Source organism: Crocodylus porosus, unplaced genomic scaffold, assembly GCF_001723895.1.
Source record: "Crocodylus porosus isolate Cpor-Errol unplaced genomic scaffold, CroPor_comp1, whole genome shotgun sequence".
NCBI lineage: Eukaryota > Metazoa > Chordata > Crocodylia > Crocodylidae > Crocodylus > Crocodylus porosus.
The window spans coordinates 93,432,319-93,450,514 of record NW_017728906.1 but is presented as its reverse complement, the minus strand read 5'-3'; the positions used below and the strand labels follow the sequence as shown (position 1 = coordinate 93,450,514).

The following is an 18,196-nucleotide window of genomic DNA, read 5'->3' as shown; positions in this document are numbered from 1 at the left end:
TTCAGTCACTCAGCATTACATTTTGGGGTAGTGAAAGAAAGGACAGATAATAAAAAATAATTTTCTTTGTTTCTTGATATCTTCCCCCTCCCACTTCCTTCCGCTACTTCTGACCTATAGTATGAGAGCACTACTAATATAACCTTTTCAGCATCTTCACAGTGCTAGAAGACTTTGGGGGTGGGAGGTCTATTTTTTCTGCTTGTAAACTTGTAGAGGAACAAGACTGATCTCTTTATGCTTTGTATTTATTTTTTCTTATGGAAGGTGAAAGCCTTAAGACTTTTCAGTTAATACATACACATACTCAAAAAAATTAATGACTGAATTAAAATTCCTCCAGTTCACAGTGAAGGCAAACCATTGAGGGGGAGTGCAATAAATGGCTATCAAATGACTCATACTTTTTATGGATGTCAAAGGATTGCTGAGAGTTGGTGACTGGCTTCTGTTTCAGACAGACTTTGCTGTCATTCTAACCAAGACTCCCTTCCATTTAAATAAATTTGGCCCATTCATTACAAAAGACGGATTGGTGACGTGTTTCTCAGTGTACCATATAAGACAGATGGTAATTTTAAATTCCGACCGATCTTGGCTACATGCTGACTTTTTATGGAAATGGGGAACTCCTCCTTAGCTGGTCTGTGGCTGTTGGCTGAGGGCAAGTAAAATTCAGGGGCACCCAAACCCCAAGCTTCCAGGCCTGGACCTGAGCATAGGATGCCTTCCAATTGGATTTGAAAGTATCTGATGCCTCGAGCTGAAAAGTCTGGGATGGAGCATGCTTGCCAGTTGCAGGGGTACATAACAGTGTTTGAACTTTATTTAATCAAAAGGATTCGGAACTGATCTGACTAATTTGACCTGGAACACAAAAATTTCCCAAAAAATATATATATATTTACTGTAAACAAGAAACCTGGATTCTCGTCATATATGACAAGTAGCCAGGTTTCTTGTTTATAGTAAACAGAAGAGTGGCTTCTAAACAAGGTCTAAACAAAGCTTTCCTGCCTACGTGCTGTCATATTTCCTTTCACATTAAGAAACAGACAAAATACAACAGAGCAAGCATGTATTAAATGGTCATATTGGAAAAAAAACAATATTTTACAGCAACATAAAACTAGAACACTTTTCAGTACAAAATGCTTATACATTTTGTGTGCAACATAAGAAAATGGTGCATGTGTTTGTTTCACCTTTCTGTGTTCGTTATTTTTGGTCACTTCTGTATAACTTTAGTAATTATTCTTTAACATCTTGTTCTATTATCTTTTTTGGTCCTATAAATATTTAGCTCATAAACTGAGCTACTTGCAGTGTGAAAAGGGGAGGGTGTAGAGGGGATATTACTACCTGTAGTAGTAAAGGTGCAGGTGAGAGATTGCAGTGGGTGCCTGGAGTTTTTATCTATCATGAAATACCCTTTTTCCATAATGAATCTATCTAGCAATGTAAAAGATGATAGTCACAAACAACAGCTTGGTGTGCTAAATAATCAGGGAGTATTTTCATATCATCTTTCCAGCCTAATACAAGTAGCAATAGCTTATCAGTGCAATATGACAATAAACAACAAATTAAACTGTAGTATTTACCAGCACAGTATTTAGAGCTTCTGTAGAAACAATATAGGTCAACCTCAGTTTATATTTGCTTCTTGTCTTTAAACTGACATATGGTGTTTTTCAAATACAGTATATACAAGACTTGCCAAATATTAAAGGCACAAAGAACCTGCAGCTGTGGGCAATGGCTTTCCAACCAAATGTATTAAAAAAAAAAAAAAAAAAAAAAAAAAATCATTCAAGGCTGTATTTGCCTGTCATTTTCATTCCAGTAGTGATTGGCTGGCAAGTCTGCTGCTGGCATCACACAATTGGCTTGGATGTGAAATACAAAACAGTAGCAGATTTCTTTATTTGTACTCTGTGACTGTAAGACTTACAGTTGAATGCAGCAGAAAAACAAAGGTCATCTTTACACACGGATTCGAGTGTGATCTTTCTCACAGATGTTTCCTTCCCAAAGAAGTGCATCTTATCTTCTTTTTCTAGTGTATGACTTTGAGCTCTTGGATTCCTTGGGGATTTTTTGCTTTGAATATAAAAATTCCCCTATTAGGAAGTTTCTAACATGGAAGACTGAGAAATTCAGATGCAAGAATTAATGGGAGGCATGGATCCTAGGAGCTTGTGTTTTTTAAAGGGGTTCAGACACCAACAGAGTAAGGAATGAATCCAAGAGGGGGTTTACTGTAACAGCTGTAGAAGGGAAATGATTCTGTTTTCAAGCTTGAATTTCAAAAAGTACGTGAAAGATGGATTAAGCTTGTAACAATCCTCCTAAAAAACTGAAGGGACGTACATTCTCTTCAAGGAATTTTGGTACAGGATATGCAAAAATCTTGCCTCCCATGGTTGACGGCAGTTCTGTGTGTTGACTAAATGAAGCTGCATCGAATCCATTTGGGAGCACTGTCTTCCTCATGGTAACTGTATGCAGTCACGTGCATAACTGAAATAACTTAAGGTTCAGTGCAAGAAGGTTAATTTACTAATTTTGCTCAGCTGTGAACTATGGTTTCAGAGAACCGGAGACCGATTTCATCTGCGTTTTGTAACTATAGTTTTTCTTTTATTCCCTCTGAACTTAGCTTGCGAGATGCTGGAATTGGATTTATCCTTGTCATAGATCGTAGGCAAGACAAATGGACCTCAGTGAAAGCCTCAATCCTGCGAATAGCGGTGAGTTCAGCTTTCAGTGAAAGCCTTATGAAGGCCCTTTAAAGTTTGAACTTCTTGCATCTATAAAATGCGGTAAACTTATGGAAGTGTTAATGTATGTCTCATATATATGCTGTAACAATTCTTTATTTTTCTCATTTTAATTTGATAGTATAAATACATAGGATACCATAAGTTTATATGATATGCTTACATGCTACAGCTTCTAGCACTAAAGTTAGATAAATTTGTTTTACTGCATCTGTGTATGAATGAACACACCTGGATCTGGTCTAAAATAGTCTTTGCACTGATGACTCAAACAGCTTGAATGCTATGGCATGATATTTTCATTTTATTTGTTTGTTTGTTTTTACTGAGAGTGAAGAGTTTGGCATCTGTTTTAAAATTTTTGCTACCAGATTTAACATGTTCTAGACATGCATGTTGTTGGCAACTAAAATATTAAGCCCACAAACTTCCTAAAAATTGCATTTTATTTTATTTAAATACCAAGTTGGCTTCCATTAAAACTGGAGGTTCTATAAAGAAGCTACAAGGCACCTGATAAATGCTTTTTATATATTTTCAAATAGAGCTTAACTCAAAACTTTTGGGCTACTAATTTTTCAAAATGTAACTACAGTATGCACAAAATGTATTGCACAGTGCAAACTCTTAACATGTAAGCAGAAAAACAGAAAGAGAGGTTGGATGGTAAGAATGTTCATTTTAATGAAGTCTGAATACTTATACTTTTTGCTATTTTCTAACCTGTCATTATCAGTATTTGTATAATCAGGAATTTGTATAAGTACAAAACAATGCACGATGTAGCTTTCCTTTTGAGGGAGGCATTTTCATGTTACTCTTAAAGTGATTCTAAGTTGTTTAGAAGATTTTTATATATTGCCAAGAAATGCTGGAAAAGTAAATCTTGGCTCAACAGGTCATGAAAATTAGAGATACTAATTTGAGACACAGAGGAATCCAGTGGTAGGGACCAAAATGAGGTGAGTTTGGAGCTGCTGAGTTTTCATAGTATTGAAGAAGCAAGGATTTCTTGGGATAATATATTTTATTGGACCAGTTGTGTAGCTGGGATAGTTAGACAAGCTTTCAAATGCAAATGCAAGACATTCTTCATCTGTTCTTACATTCAAAAGTGTCTAATTCTATCCCAGCTACATAGTTTATATCTTTCATGGAATACAACCTGAATCTGTACACACTGTGATGCAGATGGGACAGATCATTCTCATGAATGTAGGAGCAGCTGGAGTTTTTACCTGGAGATTGATGTTAAGCTGTAAATACTTATTCTGATCCAGTCTATGTTAGAGTAAATTGCTATTAGTTGGAACTCAGCTTTCCTCAAAAAAAAAAAAGGCAGCAATATCCCTAATGGATTAAGCTGAGTCTCTGGCTCTTCTCTCTTTGGCTTGTAGGACTTTGACTAGGGTCTTAGCTTTTGCTGTTTGCTTTTTTCATGGGTGAGCTGGATGAAGTGACCAATGATGTGAAAGCTATTCTGGTTGTGCTGGAAAAATGGCTATCAAATGGTAATGTTTTGCAGCATTTCTAAATGTGAATAGGAATTTAATTAATTGAATCTGCTCTGTAAATTTGTTTTACAGCCTGCTCCTCTCAACTAAGTATTCTGTATGCCCTGCTCTTATGCCTTTCTTCTGGACTTTGTGAGCTTAATTGTCCAATAGGAGTAGAGTGGTCTTTAGTGGTTCACAGATCAGTATGCAGCCTCTGTAGCAGGGATCCGATCTGTTGATTGCTTCAATGATTAGGATCAAGACCTTCAATTTAGGGGCCTGAGAAGCAAGACTCATGAGGAAAGGCTGGAAGTATTAGGGTTAGTTAGTTTGGAGAAGAGAAGACTGAGGGAGAATTTGATAACAGTCTTCAAATACTCTAAGTGTGATTACAGAGAGGCTGGAGATGGGCTTTTCTCTGTGACCATAGTAGGCAAAACTAGGGCCAATGGCCTTACGCTTCAGCAGGGGAAATTTAGGTTAGAGTTGAGGAGGAACTTTCTGACTGAGGATGGTCAAATGTGGAACAAGTTACCTAGAGAAGCTGTGGAATTTGTCCTTGGAAGTTTTCAAAAGCAGGTTTGGACACTTGGCTGGCATGGTTTAGTTAGGGGTGATCCTGCCTTGAGTAGGGGGCTGAACTAGATGACCTTGTGAGGTCCCTTCCAGCCTTATTTTCCTACGAACTGGCCATGAAAGTAGGTTAGAAGCCAATGGAAGGACTAGATTATGGGTTAGAGATGTTCATAAGAACCTAAACCAGAGGAAAAAAACAGGTAGTCACTTTGTACCACTTGGAACCTATACATTTATTTCATATTCAGGTTCAAATGAAGTAATTTACAGTAATCCAGACATGTAGCTCTGTGACCCAAGACCTTGTCCAGAAAAAGGAAGTAAAGCTTCTTAGATGGATGGAGATGGATTAAGATGCTCTTAATTGTTGGTGCTGTGTAGTCAGCCATGCTAACAGATGAGCCAAACTACTTTTGAGGTTGTTTAACTTTAGCAAAAGTGGGAATAATGTGGGGATGAGTGCTTCAGTTATTTTTTTTTTTTTTTTGAAGCATGTCTTCAAACCCAGCAGTTCTACTTTGAATAATCTGACTTAGAAGGTTATACTTATCCAGGATTTAGTACTTTATAAGCCCTGTGATCTCATAAGAATGGTACTGATTGGATCAATGGACTGAGATGGGTTAATTTTCTGTTTTGCAATATTTCTGTTTGTATAAAACATTGTTCTCTTTCCAAGACATGTTTATTGTAAAAACAAAAACAAAACAACCCCCCCCCAAAAATTCTGTTAAACAACTTTTAGACTCTTGTAACAAGTAATACTTAAGACTGCCATAACGGACAGAAATTGAATGAGCTCTATTCTCTTTTGTTCAGCCTGTTTGCATTAGGCATTTGACATCACTTTGGGTATAATCACTGACACAATTTCCTTGATATAATCAGTCTTTTTTCTCTTTTATGTGGATCTTTGACATGTGAAAGAGAGAAAAGATGGGGAAAATGTTTATAAAGCCATTATCATTGAGGGGTACTTGGGCACAGACATATGAACAATTTTCTATGAGGTAAAAGAGCTCAAGGGCTTAAAACATGCCAACTGCTCTGAACTAACTACCCAGATGCATGCTCTCACTGCACCATGAATGGAGGGTAAATCGCAATATCTCAGCTTTTAGTGAAAAGTAAATTATGCATCATGTCTGTATCGCTGCTACTTTAAGATGATTCCAACTCATGATGCCTGCCTGTCAGCCCGTTTTAACTCAAGCTTCCTGATAAACCTCCGTAAACAATTAATCTTAAGAAAGAATATGCCATTGAAACATGTTGGGTAATTGCAGCAAGTTAATGGTTGATGTAGTTTCAGGTTGCCTTACGTTCTCTTTCTCACATTAAAAATATTTGGGTATTCTGGCCAAAAGTGTTTTGCAACATAGGAATAAATGTAAAAGGAAAGAAAAAGCATAAACCAGCCTTAGGGTGCTTGCTTACACAAGTTCAGTTCTTCACACAGTTGGGCCCCTAAAAGTGCTGTACAGCCATGACATAACACACGTGCATGGCTGCAGAGTGCTTTTAAAATGGCCAGTCATGTGAAAAATTAACCCTGGTCAAATCGAGTATTAGATGAAAACACTCTAGAGCGGAGTGCCTTAGGAATTTGTGTTCCCTCCAGGGCTCATTTTTTGTGCTTTGAGGCTGATACTAACACAGAGCACCACCCTCAGCCCTGTCTCTAGGCCTGTCATTGGGGAAGGGCAGGCGAGGGAGAGGGAACATCAGGAGCTGCTGGCTGCTTTGCATGGCAGGAGCTGGAGGGGAGGGAGTGAAACGGAGCCCCCTTCCTAGCTACTAGGGCTGTGCGAAACAGCACTGGTACATTTTGACAGAACAGCAATTTGTTTCGATTCAAAACCGTTGTTCCGTTTCGTTTTGTCGTAACAGTTTCACTGTTCCAACGCTGTTTCAATGTTTCGCTCGTAGGCTATAATGGGGAAGCTTGAAACAGCCTATAGACTTTATTTCCTGTCTGATTTGGATGAAACTTGCAGGAATGGTAGCCCCTTCTGAGGGCACGATGTCTGCCACGTTTCTAGGAAATAGGTGCAGCAGTTTCAGGGAAATTGCCCTTCAAGCTGCCAACAAGCAAAACTCGTGACATGGGTGACACTATGTGAAGGCACAGCAGGGTGAAAACTGCAGGGATGGTAGCCCCTGCTGAGGCCCTGCACCTTAGGCTGCTGAAAGGCAAAACTCATGTCATGGGTGGCTGTGGGACTGTGTCTGTCTTGGGGCACAGGGGAGTGAAAGCTGCAGGCCTGCTAGGCCCTGCTGCAGCCACAAAGCCTGCCAGCTGTCAAGGAGATAGGTGCAGGGCCTTCTGGGGTCCTGCACCTCTGGCGCTGACGAGAAAAACTCATATATGACTGTCAAAAATGCTGCTTTTTATGGACTTTTTCCATCCCTCCGCCAGAGAACTGGGATTGGAAGGGACCTCAGGGAAGGCTGACAGTCACTCGCCAGCTCCACAGTCAATATTGAGAGCACTCCTTGCCCCTCCCTCGCCTTACTTTAGTTTCTGTTTCCCTGCAGGCAAGCTCAGCTAGAGCTTCAAAATTCAAAATGTTTCAACTGGCCTCATTTCATTTTGAGGCTGCTTCAAAGCCCTCCGTTTCATTTAGATTTTGCTGTTTCAAGCTCAATACAGGTTGAAACAGCATCGAAACAAAACTGCCAGAGAAATTTTGCACAGCTCTACTAGTTACGCCGCCTGGGCTGTTGGTGGGACCTGGGCTGGGTCTGGAGGTGAGGGGCCTCTGTTCCACCCTGCCCTCAAATTGCACTGAATTGTCTTTTGGAGTACAAACCTTGTAAACCAGAATTGTCCTATATTTTTGTTCCATCTCTCTTGTATTCATTTATCGTAGAATGATGTTCTTCACATTCTTCATTTTGTGGCTTAGTAACCATATTAACATAATTGACAATTTATTTTTGTGCTGCTTAATTTGGCATAGTGCTTTTAAGAAGTCATTGTGTGGTCTGTTAGGTCTGCTTAGTATGTGGTGAGCTTTATAACAAATGTTCTGCTGGATTGGAATGAAGTGACTTTTTTCTTTTTCAGTACTTTTTTTTTCTTTGTACATTGTAAAATTGGCTGGCTTTTTAAATTGAACTGTGTTCCAGGAGTTCCTCTTAGATCATATTCTTGTCTCTGCAAGTCACTAGGGCTTTCAAAAAAAGCATTAATGTTAATAGTGATGATGTGAGCTCAGAAAAGGGGGAACAGCTGACACCTGACCAGCACTGTTTACTGTAGCACTTCTCCAGTTTTACTTGTCCTAATGCTCATTAGTGATTCAAAGTAAAGTAAGAAATGGAAGGAAGTGGAAATGTGAGGACAAAAGTAGGCTTGTATGAAGCCAAGTACTCAATTGGAAACTACTGAAGAGCTTTGATACCTCAATGGAAAAGTGAAACCCAAGGCATGAATCTGGAAAGGTGTGTATGCAAACAAATGGAGATGTGCAATAGAAAAGGTGAGAGAGAAGCAGACTGCATTGCAAGGAAGGCATTTTGAAAGCATGATAAATTTTGCCACAAATCAAATGGGACTAAATTTTCTTTCAGTGTTGCATCATATGCTTGGAGCGGTTTTTTGAAATAGGGCAGCTTGACTTGCTGCAGGCTTGCCAGTTCATCTGTCCATGGCCTCAGTGTAAATAGTTGTAGACTGAATAGCAGTGCTGTTTTGGATAGGCTGCCTGGGCTAGAGGAAAAAAAATATGCCTCTTTCCTATAATATTTACCCTTTAGATTAATAATGATTAAAAAGAGAAAAGTGACTTCAAATTAAGGTATCAAGCATTAATTAAATTCTGTACAGAGAATATGTAAAAGCTTATTCATTGTTTCATTGATTTTTCTTCCTAATTCCTGTCTGAAACAGAAGCCATTGCTGTTTCTGTCTTGAAAACGTTCTTGGGTTTAGGCTTTCAAGAATTTCATTTTGTGTGCATCTGCAATGTCATGTTTTAGCCAAAGCAATTTAAATTTACTTCTTAACATGAAATGGTTATTCAGCCTTTTTGTTTTTGTTAAATTATTGTAACTTAAATGGATTTTTTTCCTTTTTTTTTTTTTTAAGCAAAATTACCTTTCATAGGAATTTTTTCCATGCATTTGGCAATTATGGATCTATTTGGCATAAACAGTGACAAAAACTTCTCTTGTTAATACAAAGGGCCTATAATCTGCAGTAGGATAAGGATGATTTGATGGTTGATACAAGAAATTAGAATGATCTGGGTTTGTACTTCTCCATATTCTCTGTGAAAAAACAATCAAATCACTTTTTGTTTCTTCCCTTAATTTAGAGGGAAGTTTTATTCATACTAAAGCAATGGTTCACTAACTTTTTGGACCCACAGATTGGTATCAGCCCTCAATTTCTCACTGACAATCAACTACTTTATCAAACTTTGAATGGCAAATGCTATAACCAAGGGCTCAGTACAATCTGCAGCCTGTGATTTGAGAAGCACTGTGGCATGGGCAGCCTGTATGTGGCACAAAGCAAATCAGGGAGCAGATAAGCAGCACAGCCACAGATAAGGGAGAAGACAACAGGAGATCAGGCTGGGAGCAGAAATCAGAGCAGCAGCTCAGGCAGGGAGTACAGAGTAGAAAGCAGAGCAGCAAGTGGTGGAAAGGGATCTTAGAGAGACTCAAGGAGAGTGTGGGGCTAATTTGTGGTACACCTGCAAAAACTGTTGGCCCCTACTATATTAAGCTGTCTTAATATATTTAACAATGTTATCTTCTTGAACTACCACATTTTAGTACAGCTAGTATCAATAGTAATTGTGAACCATATAATGCAGCACTGGAACATTTTACAATCCACAAAAAATAGCTAAATCATAATTAGATTACAATGGCTTTCTACAGTAATTGGAGGCCTGGAGTTTTTATTCGGTGAAACATTGAGAGGCCTTCCTTATATCCTGATTCAAACTGGGTTACTTATAACTGTAGAAACCAGATACAGAAACTAAGACAAACTGGTTTCATTATATTTGCAGGCATCTTTCCCAGGAAACCTGCAGCTAGTCCTTGTTCTACGCCCAACAGGATTTTTCCACCGAACTCTCACCGACCTTGCCTTCAGATTCAACAGAGATGAATTTAAAATGAAGGTACCTGTAAGTATTCCTTTTCTTCAACTTATGTTCATAAAGATGTATTAAAAGACTTCATATGGAAATTGAGAACACTTTGTCACAAGAACAAACTTGCATAAAAGTATTTGTAACAATTGGTCTGTGTAATTTTATATAGGTATTATTTTATCCTGTGTTGTAATTTTGAGGAAAACATGTCTATCAACCTTTTCCCAGACAAATAATAGTATTTTAATAATTATGTAAACAAAATTGGTAATCTGATATGATACCTTGCCTGCCTATGTCCTTAGACCAACACTGCTACAACTAAAAACCCAGCAACGTGGAAGCTAATCTTATATGAAGCACTTAGCCCAAAATTCCTTGTCACTGGGTTGGTAATGTTAATCCTGCTCTTGCTGTTGCAGATCATAATGTTGGGCTCAGTAACAGAACTTCAGCGTTACATTGGTAAATCACAGCTAACAGAAGACCTCGGTGGCAGTCTAGATTATTCCCATAGCAGATGGCTGTCTCATCGCACTGTAAGTCTCCAGTTGTTGCTTTATTTTTTCAGTTTAATGGACCCTTCTGTTTTATGCTATCACTTATAAAAACAAATTCCAGTTAATGTGCACTGACATAGCCTGAGTGAGGAATCCCAGTGGAACTTAGTCATATTGGATAAATATTATGAGTAATAAGTTTGGGAGTGGTTTTTTGGGGGTTTGGAGCAACAAAGCTGCAGAATATTGTTGAGGGGAGGCTTATTGTTCCTTCAGCAGAGAGAAAACTAAAGTTAAAAAAATGATTCCAGTTTGTAAAAGTGTGTGGGAAATGTATCTGATGTAGTCCTACAGAAAATATGCAGTTAAGGAGCTGATGGTGAAGGTAGCTTGTATACAAAACTGTTGCTTGCAAAATCTTTTGTATAGACCATCTTTCATCTCTGGAAGTCTGTCTGTTTTACTCTGCTTTAATGGTTATCTTACAACATTTGCATCTTTTTTTTTTTTTTTCAATGGGAGTTTGTGTTCAGAGAGTGTGAAATTTCTTTAATTTTTTTCTGTTCCCAAAGGCTATAGAAAATTTCGCCCTAATGGTTAAGGAAACAGCTCAAACCCTTCAGTCCTTTGGGACTGAATTGGCTGAGACAGAACTGCCAAACGAGGTGCAGTCAACCAGCATCCTTCTTACTGCGCACACAGAAAAGAAGGATAAAATGAAGGTAAGCATGTTGCAAGGAGGGAACAGTGTTTTTAGTCTGCACATTGTTTTAGTTATAACTAGCAATACAAGTACAGCTGAAAATTGAAGGGATTTTTAAATTTAAATGTATAGATGCATATAAGACCTTCTTGTATAGCTAGACAGTTGTAAGAAAGTCTGAAGTTAAACAAGGAACTTTATTCTTTGCAAAAGAATACTCCTTGAGGTCAAGGAAAGATGCTACACTTGGGTGATCTTTTTAGGCATGGATTGCTTTATAAACAAAATGTAGCAGTGATATTTTTATGTTATTTGTATGTGCAAATACACTAAAAATGTGTAAATATTTAAAGTCCTGTAGCTTTATTTGCTTTAAACCAGGGGTGTCAACCATATAGCCTGGTTGTGACTCTCAGCCATGTGGGGCTGGTAAAAAAGCTAAGACTATGGGGGCATGGTGGGTAGGGATGGACTTACCACCAAAATCTGGGATACTGAGCCCCTTTGGGGGGCACACATGTGGGCATTAGGATGAGCAAAGATTATATTAACCCCCGTGGATGCCAATGCATGCTCAGCTACTGCCGTACTCAAATCTACAATGTGAAGAGCCCCACAGTCCAAATCTGCCCAGGGAGTGAAATGAGTTTTATACCCTTGCTTTAAAGCATTGCTATTAATCACATTACTAAATAATTCTCACTAATCTTTCTGTAAAAAAAAAAAAAAAAAAAAAAAAAAAAAATTGCATTGTTACAGGGTTTCTTGTGAATTCTGTGATTGCCCTGATATATTTTATGGGAGTGTTTTATCTTCTGCAGGAAGACATGAGATTAGCAATAGAACAGGGACACAATATCCTTGCAAGTATCACAGAGCCAGTGACCGAAAACCCTGACTACCAACTGAACCAAGATCAGCTTGACAATCAAACCACAGCGGAAAGGTGAGATTAAACCAATTCCTGCCACTCATTCCATTTGTCTGTGAATTTCTTTCCTTTTTATCTTCTAGTGTTTAACATGGGCAGGTAACAGAAAAAAAGGCTTGCCATTGTAAACAGACTATTCAGGCAAATGCCCTTCTGCTGCAAGGGCTCTGTTGTAGGCCTTAGAATTTTATCTTTTGTGCTGTGGAGTCATCCTATGAACGAACATTTGTTTCAATGTCAAAAATAAATCTATGGCACTCACTCGGGGTCTGGTTCATCTGACTTGGATTTGGACAGCTCTAGGTAGCAAAAGAGAAGATTGCTACAATGGCTGACTGGCATTCAACTTGAATAAGGCAGAGAGAGTGTTTTGGAGAAAAGAGAGAAATGGTATCAATCCCTTCTTTTGAGTGAGCTTGTTAACCTTTATTGCTAAGAACCTAGGAGACCAGTTAAATCACCAGTAGTTTCTATACCTCCACGGAGTGGCAGAAATGGAGAAAGTTTTTTTTTTTGTTTGTTTGTTTGTTTTTGTTTTTCTTTCATCTGGTAGGAAATTGTCATCATTCCTGCCAGATGCAAATTTCTTGAAGTTGACTTCCTTGGCACTTTCAGATTTGGAGTATTGTAACGTGCTCTGCTTGGGACAAGCTAGAAGATTAACTGAGAAACTTGAGCAAAGGCAGAATGTAACAGGATGATTGCTTCTGTAAAAATGGGTGAAGTAGAGCAGAGAACTAGCTCTGTTCTCTTGCATCCTCTGATTTACAAATCAGGGTACTGAGTTTTGATTTCAACACACCTGAAGTTTTAAGCCTTAACTGGTTCAGAAATTGTCTCTGTCCTTGTGCTCAGATCTGACAGTTGAAATCAGTTTCTAATCATCTGGGAGTAAAAATAATTTCAAGGGAAGACTTTCTGCTTTAGGACTTATGAGAGCAAATGTTAGCTAACCTTATGGAGGCCCTTTCCTGGTAAGGGGTGTTTGAGGTAGGAAGGTTTATTTTTCCCTTATGCAGGGGTCAGGAAGAGTCTGTAGCACTGCTTACATTTTTATCAGTGTAGATGTTGGCCTTTTTGTATATGCTGAAACAGTACTTAGAGATTGCTAGGTGCCAGTTACATGAACACAGAAATAAGTAATAGATATTAAGGTTTTTCCTCTTCTCCCTTTTGTCATCTGTGTTTGTATTTGCTTTAGCTCCAATATTGTTAGTACACTTTTTATTCAGAAGAGCCATCTATTTCAATGCGGAGTTTTGGGAGAAACTTCATTTTCACTAATATAGCTATTGTCTATTTGCAAGCCATTTGCTGCTTGTTTCTGCTTAAAAATGTCTCAAATAGCTAGAATAACTGAAAAGCCAGAGTGGATTTTAGGGTTCATACAAGTCCCTCTTCTGCATTAATCTTATTTTGTTTTGGATTCAATTCCTAAATGTTTTATGTGTTATTCATTCCAAAATTCTAGGTTAATTTTTGCACTGAAAGGTGAAGAGCGTGTTCCTTTGACCTAAGCTGCAAAATATCATAAATATCATTACACTGTAAGGAGATTCTCAGATACTGTGGTGCACAGTGGTGTGTGTTTGGATATAGTATTGGTGCTTATGTAGGTAGGGAAGAGAAAGAAGTAAAATAATCTCAGAACTCAGGTTCAAAGATGACTGAAGTCTGCAAAAGGAAAGAAGTGGGGGTTTTATTACACTACTGCGTACTTGTCTGGGAGAAGAGTCTATATCTATAGCTTAAAGTGGAACTTGTGCGTGTGTGTGTGAGCACTAACTATGGCCATAGCTGTCAATGCTAATATTCAAGGTTGTTCCTGTTTTACATCATTATCATTTAAAAAGAAACAAACCCCCCCCCCCCTTTTCTGGATACTGAAGAGAGGAAATTCCACAGGTGAAGAAACTATACTGCTAACAGACCATTTTAATGCTTTGAAAAATGGTTACTTTAAAGGAGGCTATGAACTTCCCATTCAAAGATAATATCTCTTGATCCATATATCTGATGTGGCACTTTCTGTTGTAGGCTTCTGGCTCAGTTAAATGAAACTGAGACTGCCTTTGATGAATTTTGGGCTAAACATCAGCAAAAACTCGAGCAGTGTCTTCAACTTCGTCATTTTGAACAGAATTTTAGAGAGGTGAGAGTTTCCTGGTGCTATTCTAATATTGCCTTTGTGTCACTGGCTGGCTGCAGAAATTGGTATGCCTTAATTACACTAGCCAAATTGGCCATTATGCTCAAAAGAGCCTTTGACTCATTTTTACTTTTAAATTACATCAGAATCTACACCCAGGTTCTCTGTATTGTCAGTATTTGAAAACATCATTCACTTTTACCACTGGCATTCCCAGTTGCTTGGCTTAATAAGAACATCTCTCATATCCAGTTGTCTTTGCTATGGTAAAGGCAGAGTTCCTAAAAATGTTTTCCACTGTCCTTGTTGAATTTGCTCCATTTGCAAGTACCAAGTAATGGGATTGCCTTAATTTTTATTTTTATAATAACAATGATGTATTTGTTTGCACCTTGAGTTACGATTAAAGTTAGCTTCGCAAAGTTGCAATCGTCTTTTACAATCCTTTTTTTTAATGTGAGCAAGTCATTGCTACTGAAAATAAGGGTATCCATCATCCAACTGATGGCTTTCAATAGTAGTTTTGAGGTAGACGAAGTAACCCTGTCTGATGCATTGGTCTCTCTAATTTCAGGTCAGAGCAGCTTTAGATATTGTGTCCGAAAGGCTATCTGCTTTCACAGATGTTGGAAACAGTTGCTCGCATGTGGAGCACATCCTGAAGGACCTTGCTAACTTTGAAGAAAAATCACATGTAAGAGCTCTGTAATTTCTCCATGGTTCTTAGCCTGCCTGTGTTCCCTTTTTAAAACAAAATGTAAACGTGGTTGGTTGATGCATATATTTTATGGGACAAAATCTAAACCCTGAACTGGGCAGAAAGATAAGAAAACAGCTTGATTTATCAGGCAGTGCATCAGTTAACCATTTGATAATGGCATAAAATGATTTGTATAACATATAAATGTAATTTTCCATAATAAAACCATAGTTACATATTCTACTTGAGATGTTTAAAAATGCCAGTCCTATATTATAGATGTATGTTAATCCAGTATTTAAAAAGGTTTTGCTTTCTTAGGAAACTGTAGAAAAAGCCAGAGTGCTTGTCTCTGAAGGAGACCGGTTTATTCAGAGCAAGCATTATGCTGTGGACTCCATTCTTCCAAAGTGCAATGAACTCCAGCATCTCTGTGATGCATTTACTACAGAGACAGACAAGAGGAAAAATCTGCTCAACAAATCTCTGGAACTACATAGCCTATTAGAAAAGGTAAATGTCATATGTATGGAATATGAATTCCATATCTCTTGCCAATGGCACTGTAAACATGTGGTGCTTCCTTTTATAATGTACGTAGTGATTCAGTAAAGAAATACTACTTCTGGCCTGAATCAGACACTTGCTTAATAGATGGGGAAACCATCAGAAACATGATTCTTTTTCTCCCCTTTTCATAGCTAACTAGCATATAAGTTATACACCGATGTCCACTCTTTCTGTCTCCTTTTTTTTCCAGTCTATGAAGTGGTGTGATGACGGAATCTACTTGCTGGCTTCACAGCCTGTGGACAAATGCCAGTCCCAGGATGGTGCAGAATCAGCTTTACAGGAGATTGAGAAATTCCTGGACACTGGTGCCGACAACAAAATTGAAGAACTGAATAAAATATGCAAAGAATATGAACCCATCCTTAACCAGGAGTTAATGGTACTCTTGGTGTCTATACATGTGCATTTTGTTAACTTTAGGATTGCTTTCTTGCAAGACCAGCATTAATGATAAGCCACATCACTGTCCTCCAAGGGCAGCAATTTTTGAGGCTCTTTTAACTCCTTATCCATTCTGCTCACTAATGTCAGCTACACTATCTGTTGGCTGTACTGGTAGCAGATAGGCTGTACCATTCATGGCTGCTTTATTTGATGTCTTTAAGTTAGAGTGAAATTTTCACAAAGCTTCTAACTTTTTTTGGCATATGAACCCACACCCATTTGCAAAAGTGACTTGGGCATTTAGCAGCCAATGTCCCACTAATTATTTTTCTTTATTTTTTTTTCCTCTTCCTCTCAGAGCTAGAGCACATTGTCATAGGTAAAATTATTTTAATAAGTGATATATGCTAATGGCATATGGCAGCATAGGTTGTGAGTGTGTTCTTAACCGTGATGATAGTTTTATGCTACTGTTACAGGAGCATGTGCAGAAAGTTTTTCAGAAGCAGGAGAGCATGCAAGAAATGTTTCAAAAGAGACAAGTGAGCCTTAAGAAACTGGCAGCTAAGCAGACCCGTCCAGTTCAGCCAGTGGCACCTAGACCTGAGGCCTTTGTAAAATCACCTTGTACCTCGCCAGGTAAGTACCTGTTGTGACAAAGTCCTTCTGGAAACCCAGAGTTTCCAGGAATTGTCATCTCATGAGAAAGTTCGAATAAGAACTTCCCAGGGACACAATAGGCACAAAGCTAGCCACAAGACCTTCACAAGAACAGTATTAAGACTGTTACCTGTTTACCATAAATAGTTCTATACATAAATTGTTGTACATCATAAAGAGCTGTTCCAACATCACAAGCCTCTTCAAGATCCAACAGCTGTAATAGTGTAGCCCTGAAATTAGAGTCCTACCTTATGCAGCTGAACTTGAAAAGAACTCGAGCTTTCATCTGTGGCTGAACAAATAATCCATTTTAAATCTATTTCAGTTTTTACAGATGTTGATTCTGTCATCTATACTAGGTCTTCGAAGAGACTATGTAACCAGCCCAGAAAGTAATATGATTCCGAGAACGAACTACCGAAGAACAAAAGTAATTTTGTTTTTGATTATTTCATGTCCTCCTAGTCATCTGACTGTGTGAAGTTACCCTATTTCTTTGAGTTTGGATATACCAAAATGTTTTTTGATTGAGGCCAACCAGAGTCTTGGTTAAACAGTTTTATGTCCTTCAGGGTCATGCCATTCCCCCAAGGTCTTTCCTCTGAGAAGGAGGACTAGACCACAGCTTTTTCAAGCTGTTGTCTGGCCCCTATATCTATTTACGCCTGTGGTGTGATGTCCCCCAAGACCTTTGTATAATCTTTTGTTCAGTTGCTCTTGAATTTGCCTCTTACGTTTCCTTCATTTTTAGCCAAATCTCAGCTGTGCTTGTGTATGAAACTAGTTATAATATCAGTGTGTGTACATCTTCCTGTTTTTTCCTCCGACACTTTTTTTTTTTTCCATTTTTTGTTCCAGGGTGAAATGAGTGAAATGCAACAAAGCAGAAGTGGATCAGTGATGGATGATGAAGAAAACCTAGCTGTGTTACGGAGGTGGGTACAGCTTGGCAAACAACTATATTTGAGTTGAACACAATCTACTACTATGTTTGGATAAGGGTCAGATAAGAATCTGAAGTTTCATGAGCTTCTGGAAATAAATTAGTTGTACTCTGTCATATACAATGGAAGATTTTTCCCCCTTTTTAATCTTCAGGTTTATGTGAATTTTGCTTGTACCATATAGTTTAGCTTCACTTCATTGAGGCTGATGTTCCATTATAAGCACACTAATGTAAAATTTTGTTTCAGATGTTTATTCAAGTCTTAAATAAACCAATAATACTTTCATCTTCATAATTCATATTTCTGACATGAAGCTTTTTAAGCTTTTATTTGAATTAATTACTTCTGTCTGCCCCATCAGGTCCCATTATGTTACAAAATTAGCTTGATACAAATCTAGAATTGTTACAGAAGAGCTTGCAGAGTCAAGTGTCCTACCTCACCTATTCAAAAAAAGCTATACTATAGCTAAACTAAGCATTGGCATTTAGTCCATGTGTTCATGAATAGGCAAGGAAGCCATTCAAAATCATAAAATATATTGCTTGCTTGATTATTTTGGGGAGAAAATCTAATGAATACAGGCAAGGATACATTCATTTCTTCATATGCCATAAAATACAAGATGATTTGAGTACAAATTGACCAACAATAAAAATCTGTATTTCTTTGCA

General features: G+C 38.1%; 1 protein-coding gene across 5 annotated transcripts in view; it reads left to right on the top strand.

Annotated features, from left to right (window-relative positions):
* MCF2L (MCF.2 cell line derived transforming sequence like) overlaps positions 1-18,196 on the top strand; it is a 175,979-nt gene that overhangs the window by 124,089 nt on the left and 33,694 nt on the right. For all 5 annotated transcript variants that reach the window (XM_019529641.1, XM_019529639.1, XM_019529642.1 and 2 more), the window contains exons 4-15: positions 2,663-2,753; positions 9,886-10,005; positions 10,395-10,511; positions 11,045-11,194; positions 11,997-12,121; positions 14,144-14,258; positions 14,830-14,949; positions 15,277-15,468; positions 15,716-15,907; positions 16,392-16,551; positions 16,935-17,005; positions 17,434-17,510. In XM_019529641.1, coding sequence (XP_019385186.1) covers positions 2,663-2,753; positions 9,886-10,005; positions 10,395-10,511; positions 11,045-11,194; positions 11,997-12,121; positions 14,144-14,258; positions 14,830-14,949; positions 15,277-15,468; positions 15,716-15,907; positions 16,392-16,551; positions 16,935-17,005; positions 17,434-17,510 — 1,530 coding nt within the window. The remainder of the gene's footprint in view (positions 1-2,662; positions 2,754-9,885; positions 10,006-10,394; positions 10,512-11,044; positions 11,195-11,996; positions 12,122-14,143; positions 14,259-14,829; positions 14,950-15,276; positions 15,469-15,715; positions 15,908-16,391; positions 16,552-16,934; positions 17,006-17,433; positions 17,511-18,196) is intronic.